At 35.0% G+C, this 20,928-nt stretch overlaps 1 protein-coding gene across 8 annotated transcripts in view; it reads right to left on the bottom strand.

Moving 5' to 3' along the window:
• The window catches only part of RBM26 (RNA binding motif protein 26), a 110,554-nt gene that overhangs the window by 26,511 nt on the left and 63,115 nt on the right, over positions 1–20,928 (bottom strand). For 5 of the 8 annotated variants that reach the window (XM_045283771.1, XM_045283774.1, XM_013005114.2 and 2 more), the window contains exons 12-18: positions 19,890–20,054; positions 19,255–19,386; positions 17,841–17,912; positions 6,294–6,419; positions 5,590–5,664; positions 4,875–5,042; positions 3,398–3,502 (exon numbers count right to left, since the gene is read on the bottom strand). In XM_045283771.1, the coding sequence (XP_045139706.1) occupies positions 3,398–3,502; positions 4,875–5,042; positions 5,590–5,664; positions 6,294–6,419; positions 17,841–17,912; positions 19,255–19,386; positions 19,890–20,054 (843 nt within the window). The remainder of the gene's footprint in view (positions 1–3,397; positions 3,503–4,874; positions 5,043–5,589; positions 5,665–6,293; positions 6,420–17,840; positions 17,913–19,254; positions 19,387–19,889; positions 20,055–20,928) is intronic. The other 3 variants (XM_045283772.1, XM_013005115.2, XM_045283775.1) reach the window with 1 other exon arrangement.

Here is a 20,928-nt window from a genome sequence, read left to right as displayed (position 1 = left end):
ATTGGCTCGTCTGCTCCCCACAACCCCTCAATTAGGGGGTGTTCAGTTGCCCACCAATGGACTAAAAAAATTTTTCTTCTTTTTTTTAATCATTTTATTAGGGGCTCATACAACTCTCATCACAATCCACACATACATCAATTGTGTAAAGCGCATTTGTACATTCATTGCCCTCATCATTCTCAAAACATTTCCTCTCCACTCAATCCCCCGACACTAGGTCCTCATTTTTCCCCTCCCTCCCTGCTCCCTCCTCCCCCATGTGCCCTTGATAATTTATAAACTGTTATTTTGTCATATCTTGCCCTGTCCGACGTCTCCCTCTAGTTTGCTTTCTTTTGATTTGAAAGAAAATTTTTTACTTTCTCAGCTATATCCAGTAGAATTGTCTTCTGTTACAAAGTTTAAAGCTCAATACAAGTCCATTGACTATTTTCAAAAACTGCTTTTATAGAACATTTGATGTGCTTCATTCACCATAACTGGAGATTAAGCCTTTGATGAAGGCTTTTATGGAGGAAATGTTCCACAGAAGTTGTGATGATTTATATTGTTTCCTTATCAAGTAATGTCTGAAATGACACATTGTATTAATGTCATTGATAGAGCTGAAGGATTCCCCCTTCCACAGTTCACCAAACTTATTGTTGTAATGTTGACCAAATGTTCATAATGCACAGGCTTTTTGTGATGGCCTAGCTTCAATTTGCTTAATCAATATATGCTTTAGTCTGTTTTTCATTAACAGTCATGATGATACAATGTTCAATAACTACTGTGAAATTTGTTTTTAATAAAATGAATTCTATTTTTAAAATATTTTGATTTTGATACCAACGGTCATAAAAATTAATACACTTTAAGGAAGTAATGTAACCAAATTGGTGTTTAAATGTTACTGTGGTTAGAGTCTTTAGAATACTCTTAAAAAAAATAGAGTAGAAGGTAGGAGAAAGCAAACTAGGAATATTAGTCAGAAGGTCACTACAGTAGTCCTAGCAATTAAAGATGGAAGTTCAGACTAAAGCGGTAGCAATGATAAACACATTTAACATATATTTGGGAATAACATTTCTAAAACTTGGTAGTTAACTGGATATGAATACCAATGGAAAAGGAAGCAATTAAAGACTCTAGCTCTGTGGTTTGGTTAATTAGATAGACATCTGATGATTTAGGGTAAAAGATAAGCATTTAAACTTATTGGACTGAGGATATAAAACATATTGAACATGTCATGCCATCACCACTGTCAAATCTTCATAGTATAGGTATGCTCAGTTCCTTTATCTCAAGATAGGTAATCTTAACACTTAAAAAAAAAAAGATTTTATTGGGGGCTCGCACAACTCATCACAATCCATACATCCATCCATTGTGTCAAGCACATTTGTATATTTGTTGCCATCAACATTCTCAAAACATTTTCTTTCTACTTGAGCCCTTGGTATCAACTCATTTGTCCCCTCCCCCTGCCCACCCTCCTTCCCTCACAAGCCCTTGATAATTTATAAGTATTATTTTTTCATGTCTTACACTGTCCTATGTCTCCCTTTACCCACGTTTCTGTTGTCCATCCCCCAGGGAGGGGGTTCTATGTAGATTATTGTGATTGGTTCCCCCTTTCTCACCCACCTTTCTTTTCCAAAGGGTATGTTTTAGACAGTAATGCACAAACTGAGTGCTAATAAGTATTTTTTGAGATTCACAAATTTAAAGTCTCTGAGAAATTCCATAGTCAAAAATACTGTCTAATAAAGACATTTCCAAATTTATATCCCCTGAACCTTTCTCATTAACATTCATTGACAATGCAATTACTGTGAAGAAACATGCACTGAAAAATGCTTTATTACTCTCTACTGATTTCTAGAAACTGAAATTTACTCATTATAAAAGAAAAACAGTAACAACAAAATGCCAATGTTTAGCAAGATCATGGGGAAAAAATGGTAAACTAATAATTTTGTTAAATCTATTATTTGGTTACAGCCCTGATGTTGTAGCAGGTTATGCATTGGGCTAATAACCACAAGTTCAGCAGTTCAAAATAATCAGTTGCTCTGTGGGAGAAAGATAAGGGTTTCTACTACTGTAAAGATTTAAAGTCTTAGAAAACCATAGTAGAAGTTCTACCCTGCTCTATACGGTTGTTACGAGTCAGAGTTGATTAATGGCATTGAGTTTTGGAGCCCTGGTAGCATGGTAGCTTCTAACCTTAAGATCAGCAGTTTGAAACCATTAGCAGCTCTGTGGGAGAAAGATGAGGCTTTCTACTACCGTAGAGTTGCAGTCTCAAGAATACACAGGGTCCATTTTACACTGCCACCGAGGGTCACTACGAGTCAGAATTGACTCCATGGCAGTGAGTTTTTATTTACTTCCTATAATTATGAACCAACATGTAAAAAAAGTATCAGCAATGCAATCTCCAAAATAAGGGAAGAACAATTTCTACATTAAAATATCTTTAAAATAAAAACTGTTGTACATACACGCAAACAGGTCATGTTTCCAAAGACTGTAAATGTATGTAATAGTTTTAGGACATCCTACAGCTTCCTTTGATTTTTAGAGAAGATAAAAGCTAGTTGCTCTAGTTGCAGCTGAATGCTAAGATTTTATTATTTATATGTCACAACTCAGCATAGATTTCTAATATTCCCAAAAGAAATAATCAAAGTATCAATAAATACGAAAAAAAGGATTTAAATTCTATTGCACACAGTAAGAAACATAGGTAAGTACTATTTTATTAATGAAATTATGTCTTCTGTATTTCAAAATGTAGGTCCAACTTTGGTTAAATGTAAAAATGTGTCAAAAAAAAAATGTAAAAATGTGTCATGTAATAGGAATCAATTTGACCATAAGTTTGTTTCTTATATAAGTAATCATATAATAAATTAAAGCAAATGGTTTATTTTCTCTTATAAACACCCACAGCACCATCTATAGGCAAAACTTAGGTAAGCAGGTTCTTCAATATAGTTCTTGGTCCTAAGCAGGTCAAAACAAGGATGCTTCCAAAGTATGTGGAAAATGGAATTAAAATATACTGTAATTTTTTTATGGACATTTTGAAACCCTCAACAAGTATGCCTATAGATGAAGAGTATCCAATAAGGACATCCAAAGAGTTTTTAATAACTGTTGGGTTTTATCCGGGGAGAAGACAGGTAGAGAGGCTTGGGTGCACAGGATGAATGTTACTACCCCTGGTTAACTACCTTCTCTACTAGCTCCGAAAAGGTGTTAGGTTTGTGCGCTGTTTCCTTTACCAACATATCAATAAGAATGTCGAGACTGCCAACCACTAATGAAGCAAATGAAGGGATTATATTTTCATATTAACTACAACACTTTTTAGTGCATTGTACTGTTTAATGAAACATACTTCCAGCTGTAATTCGGTATATTTCCTCCTAAGGTCAGTGACTTCCTCTCCGGCCTGCATCTTTTTATATAAATCCAGTTCTGTGTCAAGCAATTCTTTCTGCATCTAAAAAAGCAGTAAAATACTTTGTTACAATATTTAATATTTAAACAAAACTTTCCCCCTAGCTAAAAAACAAAACTGTTTATGTCTCCATTATCCATACATTTCTTCTTTATCTTTGGTATTATCACTCAAATCCAAACCATTAATTATATCTAGTTCAAACTACTGCAATAGCTTCTAATTTGTTTCTACTTCCACTGATTTCCCTGTAATTCATTCTCCTTACGACACCTAAGTGATATGGAAAAACATTTGGAAAATAACTTATAAACAATTCAAACAACATGCAAACAAATAATACAGGCATGAATAATATTTGCACATACAAGTGTCTATGTGTTGTGTGTTTATGTGTGTGCGTGTGTATATTATGTGTGTAACCTTACACACGAGACTTAACATTCCTGTGCCTCTGTTAGCTCATTTGTAAAACTCACTGTTAGTGTGATGATTCTGACTCAGTGATCAGAGTAGCACTGCCCTCCCTACCCATTTCTGAGGCTGTAAATCTTTAGAATAGAAAGGCTCATCTTTCTCCTGCGGAGCGGCTGATGTGTTTGAACTGCTGACCATGTGGTCGGTTAGCAGCCCAACTATGCTAGCAGAGCTCCTGTGCATTTGTTAATAGCTATATTTTAGAATAAATCAAAGATCAATGACATTGATCAGATTTTGAGCCAAAGGCACTGCCTAATGTAGTAGTAGTAATGTGAATAACAATACTTAAAATTCTTTAGTCCTCAGGAGAGGCCAAAGTCAATTGGCATAACATTGTTCCCAAAGACAATGTTAATGTTCTCCATCTTACTCTGGTGAGTAGCCCCTGGGGTCTTACATGCTTTATGAACAAACTTAAATGTGCAACTATTGGTCCTTCCCTCTCTGGAGGAAAGAACAGTGAAAAGGAAAAAGATAAAAAAACTTTTAGTTCAGTGGATTAACGCACCACACAAACATCAGTCTCCACAACCTTAAGATCAGGAGAACTAGATAGCGCCCAGCTACCACTATCACATGCTCAAAAGTCCTGCATTAAGTAGGAGAAAAATGTAAAATAAAACTCAAAATCATAACTAGGCTTATTGGCCAGAGACGGGTGGAATCCCTAAGATTATAGCCCTGAATCATCTCTGAGTTCTAGAACTGAACTCATTCCTGTATTAGCATATTCAAGATCGACAGTGTTAAGATCAAAAGGGCATCATTTACTAAGGAAAAAGTACACTGGAAACACAGAAGTGGGATAAGTGATGGTACATATTGTGGGGATTGCAATGGTTAAGTTTAAACAAGCTGTGCATTGAATGTAAAATTGATGACATCTTCTGTAAACCTTCACCTAACTCACAACAGTTAAAAAATTTTTAAATACCTGAGTCTTGGTTTTTATAGTTCTTGGAAGACAGCGTCCAGGAGAAACAGCTTTGACCTCATCTTTTAACTTTGTGATATTTTTTGTCAAAACCTCTAAAGTTCTCATTATTTCTGCTTTGTCTTCAGATTTCATTGCTTTATTTTTCTCCAGTTTTAAAATTAGCATCTGCCAGAAGAAACCCAATTTGTTCACTGAAAAGTGGTAAATTTGAACAAATGCTAACAGTAATCAGTACTAAACAACATTTAAATAGTTTAGCCTTTTTTGTATTGTCTTCAAAATGTGGCATGTACTTATACTTTCAACACATCTCAAGTAAGACTAGATAATATTTAAGTACTCAATACTTGTGGTCCTTAATAGCTACTATATTAGACAATTCCTGGTTAGAAAGAATCCCAAGTCAATAATAAAAATAAATCCACATCTCATGTGAACAGGTTCCACTTCACTATCTGAACAAACTACTATGCAGAAACACAGAGGTAAGCACTACTTTATATTTCATCTCAACTTCACAGGCACAGATCCATTTAGCCACCTCCTGACATTTAACATATAAACCTTCGTTCCAGATACATTATCATTAATAAATATTTCAGTCTCCACATTAATAAAATAAATGTTTCTCAGCACATATACAGTTTAAGATAAAATTCACTCAACTTTCCTTTGTAAATGTACTTTGTCAAATCTAACCCTGAAATTTTACCTTCTGTGTTTCAATGTGTTTTTCTAAAATTTCTTGTTTCCTTTTCCTTACATCCTGCTGAAGTTTCAGCGCCTCCTAGAAAAAAGGATTTTAAAAATATCAGAATATATGAATATGTTTACTTTTTTGAGAAACATTTGTTAAAGTGGATTAAAAAATGCTAGTAAGTGCAATTTTGTTGTTTTTTTAATCTGGGGCTCTTACAGCTCTTATCACAATCCATATATACATCTATCACGTCAAGTACATTTGTAATATGCTGCCATCTTCATTCTCAAAACATTCTTTCTACTTGAGCCCTTTATATCAGTTGCTCATTTTCCCCCTCACCTCATGAACCCTTGATGATTTATTTAAAAACAAACAAACAAAAAAGCCACTTCCCCCCACATCTTACACCAACTACTGCCTCCCCTTCACCCACTTTTCTGTTGGGGGTATATGTAGATCATTGTGATTGGTAAGTGCAGTTTTTAAACAAAAGATACACATGAGCACATAACTTTCAAAAATCTCATATCATTTTGGAAATCTTTTATCCCAAGAAAAAAACGTAATATTTAATCCCACACTTTGAAAGATAAAGTTGCAGCAGCACATTTCTTTAATTTCTAGGTTGTGATAAACCCTGAAGAAAAACTAAAATATGGGAGAAAAGATTTATTTCATACCAATTATGTACATATTTTACTCATTTTACTTACCTGCTTCTTTTTCTGTGCTTCATTATTATCCACTGCAGAGGTGGAAACAAGTAAGGATTTTTGTGCAGCCTTCAAAGCAGCTGGGTTATACACTGTTTTTGTTAGGCCAGTAGATGTAGACAACACCTACCAATAAAATTCAATTTCTTAAATAATTCTTCAGCCATTCATAATTTCTACAAAATTTAACTTTGAAATACCTCTAACAAATTTAGCATTTTCAACTAAATGCATTATACATTTAAATTTTCAGCACCACATACTTAAATTTCCAAAAAAAATTAAGTACTGCCTTCACTCTATTAGTGAGACAATATTAATTATTTACTAATAATACTTAATGTGACTAAATCAAACTGCACACAGGAGAAAATTGGTATGGGAGAAACCTGGACATCTTTCCTCAAATAATTTAATCTGATCAATTGCAATTCTGAAGTAAATCTTCCTGCCTTCTTATTCCTTTTCCTAGCATTGCTCCTTCTGCTTGACGTGATCTACTCCTTTAGATACGAATCAGGGAAAACAATCACAAACCCTAATTATTTCTTTTCATGCAGGTCCTCCTAATAAAATATTATTCCTTTATTTATTTTAACACTTTGTGTCTTGCTTCCTTATTTACACAGTAGTGACCTTAAACAAAGATGGTGTTTTAGCTTCTTCCAGTACCTAGGTTCTGCTACCAACTAAAACCTTCTAAAAGTTCTGTGTATCAGTTGGCACATGTAACAAATGGAAGAAACTTAACCAGATTTGGTCTAATGTCCTTATGAATGCAAAATGTGGGTAGTTGTTGTTTTTGTTTTGTTTTAGGAGTGAGATGATGAGGGAAGAGTTTTGGTTCTCTCTTGGATATGTAGCATGTAAACAGTACCTGGACAAAGTAGATACCTAATAAATACTTTTGCACTAAAATAAATAAAGGTTTGTAGGTTAGGAGTGGTAAAATTTTCCTATACAAGGTCAATTCAAGAAAATAAAAATATTTATAGGTTGCCTTTTATATCCTTCAAAAACAAGTCACTTATAAGTTCCCCTGGGAAATGGTTAGTGTTTCTTAACTTAAAAAAGGAGTCTAGGGAGGATTTCTTCAGGGAAGATCCTCCAGTGCCATAAAATAACATGAAACCTTGTGTATAAACACTGTAATTTTCCAGAGGGGCAGCCTAACTTCCAAACGTTTAAAGGAATTCCACAACTTAAAAAAGCCAAGGGAACTGTTAAATACCAGTAGAACAGAACAGAATAATATCATGGAGACCAAGGGTCTTATTTTTAAGCTATTGAAATACTAATATCTGAGAATTAGCACTCTGAAGATCATTTTCTACTTTTAAGCATGAATAAAACTAAGGAATACCGTGTTTCCTCTGAAAGTAAGACCTCCCCAATAATAAGGCCCCCCGAAGCTACAGTAACTCCGGACTCTGGTAGCGGCCGCTGCGCAGCTCACTGTTGGCCTCAGTGCAGCCAGAGTAGACAGGAAATGCAAGGTCTCTTTTAATCAGAGAGCCCACGCCACCGAGACAAGCTGCCGCCTGCTGCTTGCTCTGCCCTGACAGAGTCCGGCTGCCTCACAATTAGACAGTGAGCCGCATGGGGCAGGAGTCGGGCACATTGTGTGGACACACAGGGGTGAATGAGGTAGGGGGGAAATGTCTGATAAAGGGGTGGGGGGATGTCTGGTGAAGGTGTCCATTGGCACAGGGGTGGGGAAGGGGATCACTTAAAATGGGGTATCACTTAAATGACACAGGAGGATCAGAAGGGGTTACAAAATGGTAATCCTCTCCCTGATTCTCCTGTTTCATTTTTATTCCCCCCTCTGATCCTCCTGTGTCATTTTAAGTGAACCCCTTTCCACCACCCTGATACCCCAGTGTCTTTTTTTTTTTTAACCTTTAGACGTGAGCACAAAAAGAAAAAGCTACTCCATGGAGTACACGAAAGGAATCATGGAAGACTCTTGAGGCCAAAATCTTACTGCTTTCTGCAAAGAGAAGATGTTGAGTATCCGATTGGTCCGAAAACGGCGAGCAGAGTATGGTAACCTCATTGAACAAGCGGACAAGGGAAATGCTAAAAAAGCGCCAGTGTGGATCAGGTCAGCAACCATTATTTTCGAGCTAGAAGACCTGATCTGTGAATGGGTTGTTGACAGGAAAGCAAAGGCTTTGGTTGTGAATAGGGCTGAGATTCAAGAATTTGCCCTTGCAATGGCACCACAGTTTGACATCGCCCCGAAAAATTCAAAGCATCACAACACTGGCTGGATAATTTCCTTCAGGGAAGTGAACTGTCTTTAGGAAGATCTACAACATTGTTTAGGCTGGAAGATGCTCAAGTTATTAAGCAAGCACTTGCATTCAAGTCCTTTATTGATGCTGACTTCTCTAAATACAATCTTTCCAGCATGATTGCTATGGGTGAAACTGCAGTGTTTATGGGCCAATCATCTCAAACAACAATTGAACAGCGGGGTGCCTCCTCAGCATACATTCCCTCCACTGCTCACGGAAGTGCACGTGTTTCCTGTATTTTGGCAATTGGTCTAGCTGGCACTAAAATACCAACTTTAATCATTTCTCAGGGCAAGAAGGAAAAGATTGAACGTATTTTGGGCATTTTTATTCTTGAAACTGAAAAAGCCTGGGCCACACAAGCAACTATAAGGAAATGGGTCGATTTAATCCTGCCGCTTGTTAAGTGAGAGAGCCAAAGAGGTCTGCTAGTCTGGGATGCAACCAGCACTCACCGCGCTAAAGACATGAAGACATTTTTTCACAAAAGAAAAATAGATCAAATAATGATTCCCGCAGGAATGACGCCCTGTCTCCAGACTCTTGATATTGCAATAAACAAGCCATTCAAAGACAACTTGTGCATGGAAATTAATGACTACATTGAAAATAGAATGGAGAGAAATCAGCATGGAAACTTTGTGAAACCTAAACTGCAGGAGGTTGTGACTTGGGTGAAGAATTCATGGGAGAAAATCAGTGACAGTTGCATTGCAAATGCACTACGAGCAGGCTATCTCGACAAGAAGTACTCATTTAAGGACGGTGCTATTGCTAAACATGAGAGATTTGGTCCATTGATTCTGAAAGAAATAGAGTCACAAGAAATTTACCAGGAAATTCAGGGTTTGGATTGTTATGATGATGTTCCAGACGATGATATGACTGTCATTGAATAAATGAGTAAATGTACCATAGATTGTACATGGAAATAATGGTAGTAACAAGAAATCTTGATACTGTAGGATCCGCAGTTTGTCTGGTTATGCTGGTTTGTGATGACAACTACTACCGTACCGTATACAGGTAATAAATTTCCTTTTTTGTTGTTCAACAATAAATGTGTACCGTATTCTTCTTCATGGAAAATTAAGACATCCCCTGAAAATAAGACCTAGCGCATCTCTGGGAGCAAAAATTAATATGACACCATCTTATTTTTGGGGAAACAGAGTAGTACAAATCTAAGTCATTGTGAATGCTGAAAGCTGTACTGAACAACCTCCTGCAATTTATGCATTCAAGAACTTCATCTCTAAATTAAATCAACACCAAGAATACTACAACTACACTGATTGTGCACAACATAATGTTGAAGGCTCTTTATGACACCTGAACACGCATCAACAAAATTTAACTAAATACTTTCCCATATACACTTGAGTATAAGCCGACGTGAATATCAGCTGAGGCATCTAATTTTACCACAAAAACTGTTTTTAAAATGTGCTGAATAACTCAGCTTATACACGAGTATATACGGTGATTTAATAATGAAAATATCCGGGTATCACAAACAAATACGAAATAGTTACAGCCAATAAAATATGTACACTCTAATTCAGTCAACATTCAATATGAATGTCAAGAAAAACTTCCAACCACTCTTAAAGCACATAACCCAATGCCAAGGTGTATCATTATATAAGGGTGAAACAAATACATAAGGGAGAGACGGTAAATAATCTGCTGAAACACAAGCTGTTTGTGAAAGTATTTTGCTTCAGAGGATTCCATTACAAGTTGATAATTTGTGAGCAAAAAGATTTTGCAACTTAACTAAACTGAAAAGAAACAATATCATAAAATTTTATAGCTTCAAAATATACATGATCATAATAAAAGCTCTGAGAAGTCTAGAAGTATGGAAGCCCATTAATTGAACCAATCCAGCATTTCTTCTACTTTCCTCCATAAGGAACAATACTTTAAAAAAATGTTTTAATCATTTTATTGGGGGCTCGCACAACTCATCACAATTCATACATACATCCATTGTGTCAAGCACATTTGTATATTTATTGCCCTCATCATTCTTAAAACATTTGCTTTCTACTTGAGCCCTAGGTATTTTTTCCCCTCCCTCTCCAACCGCCCCCCCATGAACCCTTGATGATTTATAAATTATTATTTTTCATGTCTTACATTGTCCCTTCACCCATTTTTCTGTTATCCGTCCCCCATGGAAGAGGTTATATGTACATCCTTGTAATCGATTCCCCCTTTCTACTCCTCCTTCCCTCCACCCTCCCAGTATCGCCACTCTCACCACTGGTCCTGAAGGATTCATCTGTGTTTCCAGTTCCAGTGTACATTCTCTGGTCTAGCCGGATTTGTAAGGTAGAATTGGGATCATGATAGTGGGGAGGACAGGAAGCATTTAAGAACTAGAGGAAAGTTGTATGTTTCATCATTGCCACACTGTACCCTGGCTGGCTCGTCTCCTCCCCACTACCATTCTGTAAGGGTGTGACCAGCTGCCTACAGATGGGCTTTGGGTCCCCACTCTGCACTCCCCCTTATTCACAATCTGATTTTTTGTTCTATGATGCTTACTACCTGATCCTTTCACACCTCGTGATCACATAGGCTGGCGAGCTTCTTCCACACCATCAGTTTCTTCCACACCATTAAAGCTGGTGGGCTGCTTGTTTACCTTCCAGCCTTTAAGACCCCCCACACTGTATCATTTGATAGCCAGGTTTCTTCACCACATTTGCTTATATACCCGCTTTGTCTTTAGCGATTGTGTTGGGAAGGTGAGCGTCATGGAATGCCAGTTTAATAGAACAAAGTGTTCTTGCATTGAGGGTGTACTTGAGTGGAGACCCAACAGGAACACTATTTTTCAAAGCACTCTTATTAACACCTTGATACGAGACTAAGGAGTGCTGGTTCAAAGTGAATTAAATGTCTAATAGAATGAGACCATTTCTTTGTTTTCTCCAGGAATTTCCTTCTGGTAGAGCATCAGCTAACACATTTCAATGTACCTAAGACATCACTGAATACTAAGATCCAGTATTACTGTAAGTACTATTTACAAATGGAGAAAAGTTGTCAATTATAATCATAGAAAGTTTGTAAGATGTGATCCGATTTCGGACATGTTAAAATGTGAAAATAAAATGCATCTTAGAAACAAAGTGCTACATTACAAATATCTCCTACTATTTGAATCTCTTTGGTTCTAGAGATTAGACATAGCTAATTTCTAAAGGTGAAGATAAATCTGTGACACTTAATCTTAGCTCTAATCTAAGAACAATAAGTTTGTATGACAAGGCCCTACTTGATACTTGGCCCTCTTGGAGAATACGATGGGGGAAAAAAGAAGACGGGAGTCTGGCTATCCGAAAGAATAGCATCTGAGGTATAATAAGCTTATTATACACACAGCCATTGAAATGAGGCATCAACTAAGTCCACATGGAAGAAGCACACTAACCTGTGTGATCCATGGATTACAAATAACAAAATCCAGATCTGGAGGGGTACTGTATCAGAGCTTAAATTATGTATACTTGGTTTTCAGAAGGGCATGGATGACTGTGGAAGCCCAAAATACATTTGCCGGGTCCTCATATAGTTTGGGACCCCAGAGAATCCTCTCTAACCATGGTCCAGGACTGTGAACAGCCTTGCTATCAGACAAAGAGCACTGTAAAGTTATCACAAATGTAGTTATCATATGATCTCCTTTTGACCTATTTTAAATTTGTTCCAGTTTTTAATATTTTCTGCTTTCGTTTTTATTTCAGTTTTTTCTTTACTTTGTCATTGTTGTTGGGTCGGTTTGTTTGTTTCTAGTTTTTGTTTTATATGTTTTCCTGTATATAAAATCCAGGATAGGTGCATCTTTTAAGACAGTAACTGGATTAATAATTATACAAAAACATGGCAGGGATCTTGGAGGGAAATTGTTTAACAATAACCAAAAGAAAGATTAAAATGTTCTTAAAGTGATTGTGATGATGATTGCACGACTCTTTTTATGACTGAACTCTTGAATTATAAGCCAAAATTTTTTTAAAAGTTAAGATAAAAAGAGAAAATCTGTTAAAAATCAAATCAGTGGATGAATGACAAATTCAACAAGAAAGATGCCCATAATTTCTAACAGTAAAAACATAATGTAGCCTTTCCAAACCTCATCCTCTTCTCTATTTTCCACAAGTTTCTGTACACACTATTGTTTGATACATTAACTTTATTTCCAGTGACCTACTAAATTCTTGTACTTTCTAACTGTGAACACTTCTGAATTTGCTATATGCCCCACCCTCTGTATATTCTGCCTTCCCAATCTGTGTAACATTTTCTTTTCTTATCTTACTGTAATATTTTCTTATGTTTTAATTAAATGTATATGTACATATACATATATATCATATGATATATGAGCCATAATGGTTAAATATTGGACTGCTAACTGCAAGGTGAGCAATTGAAAACCACCAGCAGCTTCTAAGGAGAAAGATGGGGCTTTCTACTTTTGTAAAGAGTTACAGGATTGTAAACTCACAGGGCAGTTTACCAGGTCCTATAGGACTGCTATGAGTTGGCAGTGACTAAATGGTAATGAGCACTATAAGAGGGAACATCACTGCCTTATTCCTGATTTGGGTGAAAAAGTACGTCATTTCTTTTCTTAAAAAAATCATTTTATAAGGGGCTCATACAACTTCTACCACAATCCATAACATCAATTGTGTAAAGCACATGTGTACATTCATTGCCCTCATCATTTCTTACCATTAAATATACAAATAGAATTTGAGGTGGGTAGATATCTTCTGTCAGATTAAGAAAGTTTCCTTCTATTCTTAATTTTTAGATTCTTTTATGTAATTGAAAATTGAACTAATTGTATACTTTTTCATCAAAATGATAGATGTCTCCTCTGTCTCCCTCTCCAACCCTTTCTTATTCTGTGAATATGGTAAATTAAACTTTCCAATGGTAAACTAACCAAGCACTTCTGGTTTAAATCCTACCTAGTATATATCACTTGACACTTTTGCTAATATTTTGTTTAGGATCTTTGTGTATATATTTATGACCTGTATTGGCATGTAACTTTCCTCTTATAATATACTTAATAAAGTTTTGACATTAAAGTTATATTGGACCATCAGAAAAGACATGAATTATCATGTTCTGTTTTTAAAATGTATTAGCACTAGCACCTCTTGACTTCAAGACAAAAAGAAACAAAAATTCCTTAAAAAGATAGAGGTTATAATCCATTAAAAACCCCTTATCTTATTTCTAATATAAATATTACCATCTATTAACAACTAGAGACCTTGGAGGCACTGTCAGTTAGGTGATGGGCCGCTGACTCCAAGATCAGTGGTTCAAATTCACCAGCTATTCCTTCAGAGAAGATTGAGTTTAATATGTTCATAATCCTGGTTTTTAATCCTGGAAACCCTATAATAAGGTCACTATACGTCAGAATTGACTCAGTAGCAGTAGGGTTAGTTTTGGTTGTGTTATAAGTACTACCAATCTTTGTACAGAAAAATAGTTGTTTCTTCTAGATAAACACAGAAGATCGAAAAAGAAGTATTTTGTAAAAATTATGTAAGCGAAAATTAATATAAATTGAGTTATCCAAATAACACTTTTCAATTACAGACGCCCAAGGTGGAATCAACTGGATAAGAAATACCGTCACCTAAAACTGTTTGTGGTGATGATTGTAAAACTCTAACTATAAACGAATTATTTTATTGTATTATATGTGAATATATTATTATCAATAAACTGTTAAATAAAGAAAGAAATGCAGTCATGATGCTTAATACTCACACAATGAGCTGTGTTTATGTTCATTTATGTTATTCTCACAATGCAGCACATCTATAGAGCAAATCTTCACTTTCTGGAATTTCGAGCGAGAGTACTAACATTTTAATGTTGAATTTGAAATATTCTTAGGAATTAACAAGTTTATACCTTTCAAGAATCTTAAGTCACTCAAAGAGAAAGAAGGATTATAGATCTTAAATAGGAATATTTAACATAAAAGAAAAGCATATATAGTACTACTCAGTTTTTCCTAAAATAGCTTGGTTCCTAGAACTTTAAGCAAATAATTTGAAATAGATTATGTATATCTTTTAAAATATCTTACACTAAATTACTCCCGACAAAGGAGAAAGCAATTAAAAAATAACTTCACTGTCATTTACAAAAAGAAACAATACTATCATAAATCTCCACATGCTTTTAAGTAGCAAATTTACATAAATTCAATTAAAACCCCAAACAGCTATTAGGATGATTGCATTATAGTTAAGGAAAGCAAAAGCGACCTATTCAATATCACGCTGAATGGCAGTTGCTAAACAAGAGCTGAAGTTCCCATATGACACTCTTTCCATTATATCACATGAATCCCATTTTAACAGTACCACAGTAAAGCTATTAACATTATCATCAAGGAATCAAGACATATTTTAGAATGCATAGAACACCAGAAACCAACATCCTAATATCACAAATGTTAGCATTAAATAATCAACTGATTACCCAATTTGCCTTCTAAGAATTTAACAATATAGTATAAATTCTTCTATTTATTTTTTCAAGATTGTATGTAGACAGCACCTTTATTCTTCCTATCCTCTACAGTAAGCAGAAGTACTCAAGCACCCTCTCACCACTATCCTGAATATGTGAGGGGGCTTCAGAATGTTCGTGGAAATATTCTTTAATTTTCCATTCCACTATTCCAAGAATCTACTACTTCCCTTAATACTATCTATTATATTTTAATATTTAGTGATATCAACTAGTTTTAAAGTTTCCTTTCTCCCAGCCCTTATAACAAAAAGGAAATGTTTATAAATCTAATAAGAATTACTAAAAGCTATACTTGCTATTGTTTACAGAAAGGGGATAAAATTTTATAATCTTACAACTGTATACTTGTTTGCTTTGTCAACAACAGACGTACTAGGTAGATAGCAACTTTGAGCTTTCTCCTGCCTTCAAATTAAAAAAATAAATTAGATCTGTCTACATATAACCCCTCCCTGGGGGACAGACAACAGAAAAGTGGGGGAAAGGAGACATCAGACAGTGTAAGACATGAATAATGATAATAATTTATAAATTATCAAGGGTTTGTGAAGGAGGGTGGTGGAGGGAGGGGAAAAATGAGGAGCTGATACCAAGGACGCCAGTAGAAAGAAAATATTTTGAGAATGATGATGGCAACAAATGTGCTTAACACAATAATGGATGGATGTATGGCTTGTGATAAAGAGTTCTATGAGCCCCAATGAAATGATTTTTAAAAAGGAAAAAACCTAGATCTGATGATGGGAAACATTTTTTCTATTCTTCTTCAGACTTCTCTAAATCACCACCCTCATAGGGTTGTGTAGCCAAACCCCAACTTGGAAAAACAGAAACAACCACGAGTAAGCAAAAACTGATGCTGTTCTCTAAACAGGTTCACTGTAGATGCTTGAAAGTCTGAGTATTGAAAATAAACATTTTTTCCTTAAAAAGAGTATTTACAACATTTCCTGAGAAGCACCCCAACTTCCCGCCAGCCCAACCATTAGTGTTCCTTTGTGAAACTTTACTGATAGTTATGCCATAATTCCCAATTTGTGCTTAATTTATTATAAAACCACATGAAACAACTTGAAAACTGTATTAAAACATATTAGAAAAGTTTAGAAAAGTTACGTTAACTATAGATTTCAATTTCAGTGTTCAAATGTTGACATAAACAAATCCTAAACACATTTAATGAGATATTTAGAAGACCAAGAAATGCTCAGTAGTATATTAAGTATAAAATACTTTATATTGTTCTTTTATTCCTAAGTCACTTGTTACCAAAGAGGATAAACTTAGAACAGTAAAAGTTAGAAGAATAAACTAAGCAGTACAGGAATGCAACAAAAAGGAGCAGGGTAGGCCATCAAATATGTTGAAATATTATGAAACGAGAGTTTCTGAACATTTATTTAAAGGATGATGACAATTCCGTTAAGCAAAGAAAAATCAGCAGGAAAAAAGTGTGTGTGTGTGTGTGTGTGTGTGTGTGTGTGTGTGTTGTGTGTGTGTGTACACCAAACTAGGAGCACAGAAATAACAGGATGAGAAATGTTAGGTATCATGAACTGTGACTCAAATAAATTAAGCGAGAAGCCAAGTTTCTACAATGAATTAGTATTCAAATAAGTGTGGCAAGAGTGCTAACTAGAAGAAGAGAACTCAGAGATGCCAGTGGGCACACTGCATCCAGAGGCTGGGGTACTTTAAAGGGATGGAAAACAGCAAGTAGACCACAAAATGAAGTAAATGCCTCCAAGGCTCTTAGATTGCACAACTTAGAAAATGGCAAGGTCACTTTCAAAGTTGAGGGCTATGAGGAGACAGTAATTAATATTGGAAGCAATTTACTCATTGTAGGCAAGTTATGCTTGAAGAGGAAGGTTGAATACAAAGAATCAGACTCAGAGTCAAATTTCTAGTGTGACCAGTTAAAAACAATACATAAGAAAAATAATATATTGAGGAATCAGTAAAGACAGTGGGGATCAGTCATCTCATGGGATGGTGCATTCAATTTCCCACTGTAAACTTTATAAGAGCCATGGACTAAACATAAGACACCCAGATTTTAGCCCGGTTCAATAACTCATTGTACATAGTTCAGAGCAATTTGAGCCTTAGCTTTAGAATAAAATTATAGGATGAGAATATTATGTAATTCTAATATTTAGTGATCTCATATACCTCATTAAAAACTTACATGTACCCTTTCCTTTCCCAATTAAAAAATACTTTTAGTGTGCAATTTTACTTGATCCTCACAAAACCACGTGAGCAAGACAAACAGTAGTATCACCATTTTGCCAATAAGGAAAAATGATGCACAAGAGCTCAGAGAATGCCCAACCATCATGCAGTCAGTAAGGATTTAAGGCTTAAACCCAGGAAAATCCCTAATCCATTAGGGCTGCTAGGTTTGTCAAATTAAAATTTATAATGTCTCCGGGGTAGGAGGGGATGAGCACATGGAAATACAGTGAAAGGAAAATATTAAAACACTGATGTGTAAGGTAAAATAAAAAAATAAGGACAAATATTTTTTTGTTTTCAGTAAATAAACTATTAAGAAGCAGAATTTAGAACAGAAAATACTGAAAACTTAAAATGCCACCTGAAAACATTTATGAAGCCAAGACAAACAAACACATATTCTGCTTACCTTTTCAGTTGCTGAAACAGTTGGCTTTGATACAAAACCCAACCTGTCCTTCACAGATAACTTAGTTACATTCTAAAAAAATTAAAATGGACATATTCAGTGTTTGCCCAAACAGAAAGGCCTGTTGGGTTTTGAATATACTGATTTTTTTTAATTCACACCAAGTCTACATGTTTACTGATGCTGATCACAAAAACCTTATAATTTTTTGAAGAGAAAAAAAGAAAACACATGAAAAACAAAAATAATATACAATATTAACTCAATTGTGAAAAGTTCCAGTGTACAATAAGAGGCTTAAATCAGGTGACTAACTAGAACAGTTCTGTTCACTAATACTCAAGCTCGCTGTCAAGTCAATTCTGACTCATAGCAGTCCTATAGGCCAGGGTGGAACTGTTCCTATGGGTTTCTCAGACTATACCTCTTTACGGGATTTGAAAGCCTCATTTTTCTCCACTAATATAGAATCATAAATTTCATTGAATCCATGTTGGCAAATAAAAAGTATGAATATTTTAAACTTAGATTTCAGTAAAATATTAGCTTGTTTCTCAAGCTAAACAACAAAACACTTTCCTTTTTTATTTAGTTTATTTGCATTATATCCAAGTATGCTGAATTTGCTGATAATTCGGAATATTAGGATTAATTGGCTGTATTTTCAGTAAATAATATTCTAACAATTTACATTCTGTATATTTTTATATAATCTGAATATCCTGCTTTTCAGGAATTTTCTAGGGACTAGTCTAATAAGGTAGTATCCATTAGCAAGATACAACATTCTAACTATTTCACACAACAAATGTGAAACATCTAGAAACAAAGGAAAGATAAGTTTCAGAAATTGACACTGTATAAACAAGAATTTGCCACTTAAGTGTAAAAGGGAGTGGCAAGGGAAGGATATAAGGAAGAGAGAATACTAGAGTCAGGTGGAAGTGATGCAAACCTCTGAGAGGTGCAAAGTGAAACAGTAAATTCTGAAGTATACTATCAGCTGATGGTTTAAGCCTTCACTTCCCTAAAACTTTCGATTTAGTATACAACAATCTGCAGAATAATATTTATATTAAGTAAAAAGATAGAAAAATGATTAATGTAACATATCACTTTCCAGGTGGCATTGTTAAACATGTCTCCTCTACCAAATGAGAGAAAAAATGTCCTCATAGTTATTAACAAGAGAACTTAGGATGCAAGTACTACATAAAAAAGGGCAGACAGTGCACATGTTAAAGTACTGATTTAAAAATAAGTCTAAAATTTTAGAGGTGAGGTTCAAATACATAAAGGCGGTCATATTTCAACATAAAGTATAAACAATTAGCTATTAATTCAAAACACTAAAGGAAACTAATTATCGAGGCCTTAGTATATGGCAAGCACAATCATACGACCTTTTATTTACCTGAGGAAGGTCTGAACTGGCACTTTGAGCTTCTGCAGGTTCAATGTTACTTGAAGGTACTGGACCCAACCGCTCTTTGACTGACTGCTTCACAATAGGCAATATAGGTTGCTGCACTAAAGGCTGTATTACCTCAGAACAAGAAAAAATGAAATTTTTCATAAGCATGAAAAAATAACTTCTATAATAATGTTACCAAGTAGCTTGTGTAACTTTTTAAAATGCAATTCTTAATCAAAACCGACCTCTTCCATTTTTTTACAAGCACAGATAGTAATTTCCTTCGCAAAAATAAATAAATAAGTCATTTCTGAGGAATAAAGCGAAAACCCATTTGTACCAATCTATAAGCATTACAAAATTGCTTATTAATTGATTTGCTGAATAACTGGGGACAGGGTGGGAAAGTAGCTGGGTAGCAATTCTATGCTTTTTAGACATACTTTATAATTCTCTAAACTAAGAGTTGACTCCACAATTAAATAAAAAAATAAGTAGGGTTTAAAAACTCTCAAATCTATATAGATGAACAGTAGGAAAGCCTGACTCTGAATTCAAGCTTAGCTGACTATATTTTGTAACACTATGCTAAGGAATGAAGAAAACCATTAACTTTGCCTACACTTCTCGGTTACCTTTGGAGAATTCGTTTGTAATTGCTGGGTGTTTCCTTCCCTATGCCAATAAACCTTAATAAAGCGATTGTTCAACACTGCTTCTGTACTTGATATTGCTTTCTTTGCTTCTTCATATGTTGCAAATTGGATAAGCGCACCTTCAGGATCACCATTATAAGCAACCTAAGATTTAAAATATTAAGAACAGTGAATTTCCAAAAGATCTGTTGCTTCATACAGTGCTTCTAAAACTGAATAACCGACTCTCCCAAGAAAGATTCTAGTTTTGTATTTACTTATTATTTGGATTATTTGGTTATACATGGGACTGCCAACCACAAGGTCGATAGTTCTAATACACCAGCTGATCGGCTGTCACAAGATGAGGCTTCCTGTTCCTGAAAATATTCACAAACTTGAAAGACCTACTTAGGGTAGTTTTCCATTCATATTTATAGAACTTTAAAGCACTGAAAATGTTACCAATCATTTTACCTACATTAAGGGTATTTTTTAAATGAACAAACACAATATAAATTTCTCAAATAATGCACTGACAACACAAATGAAGCTAAAGGGCCAGTAAACTGATGAAAAGATATCAATCTCACTGGTAATTAAGGAAATACAAATTGAAATAGAGAGGTTCTATGTTTTACCATCAATTTTGAAATGTTTTAAGATTTCACCTGACTGGTGTAGTTAAGTGAGAACACCAAGTACTTTAGGTAGAAGTGAAATGCAGTAAATCAAATTGAGATATAAAATTATATCCAAGATACAGTAATAACAATAGAGTAAAATTCAGTGTGGGCCATCTATTTTTTAATGTGTCTATTGACAGATGCATGCATAATTGTATTACTCTGAGATATATTTAACAAAAAACTAATAACTACACATTGGGAAGGATGTGTAAAAAATTGAAGGAAACATTTTCTTTACATTTTACACACACACACACACACACACACACACACACACACACACACACACAATTACCCACCCCCACCCCCCAAAACCATAGTTTTTAACTTACTGTTTTAATAACAAACCA

This window comes from Echinops telfairi, unplaced genomic scaffold (assembly GCF_000313985.2).
Source record: "Echinops telfairi isolate 266 unplaced genomic scaffold, ASM31398v2 ScPeMD7_7467;HRSCAF=8505_0, whole genome shotgun sequence".
Lineage (NCBI taxonomy): Eukaryota > Metazoa > Chordata > Mammalia > Afrosoricida > Tenrecidae > Echinops > Echinops telfairi.
This window is presented reverse-complemented; position numbering and strand designations above follow the sequence as displayed.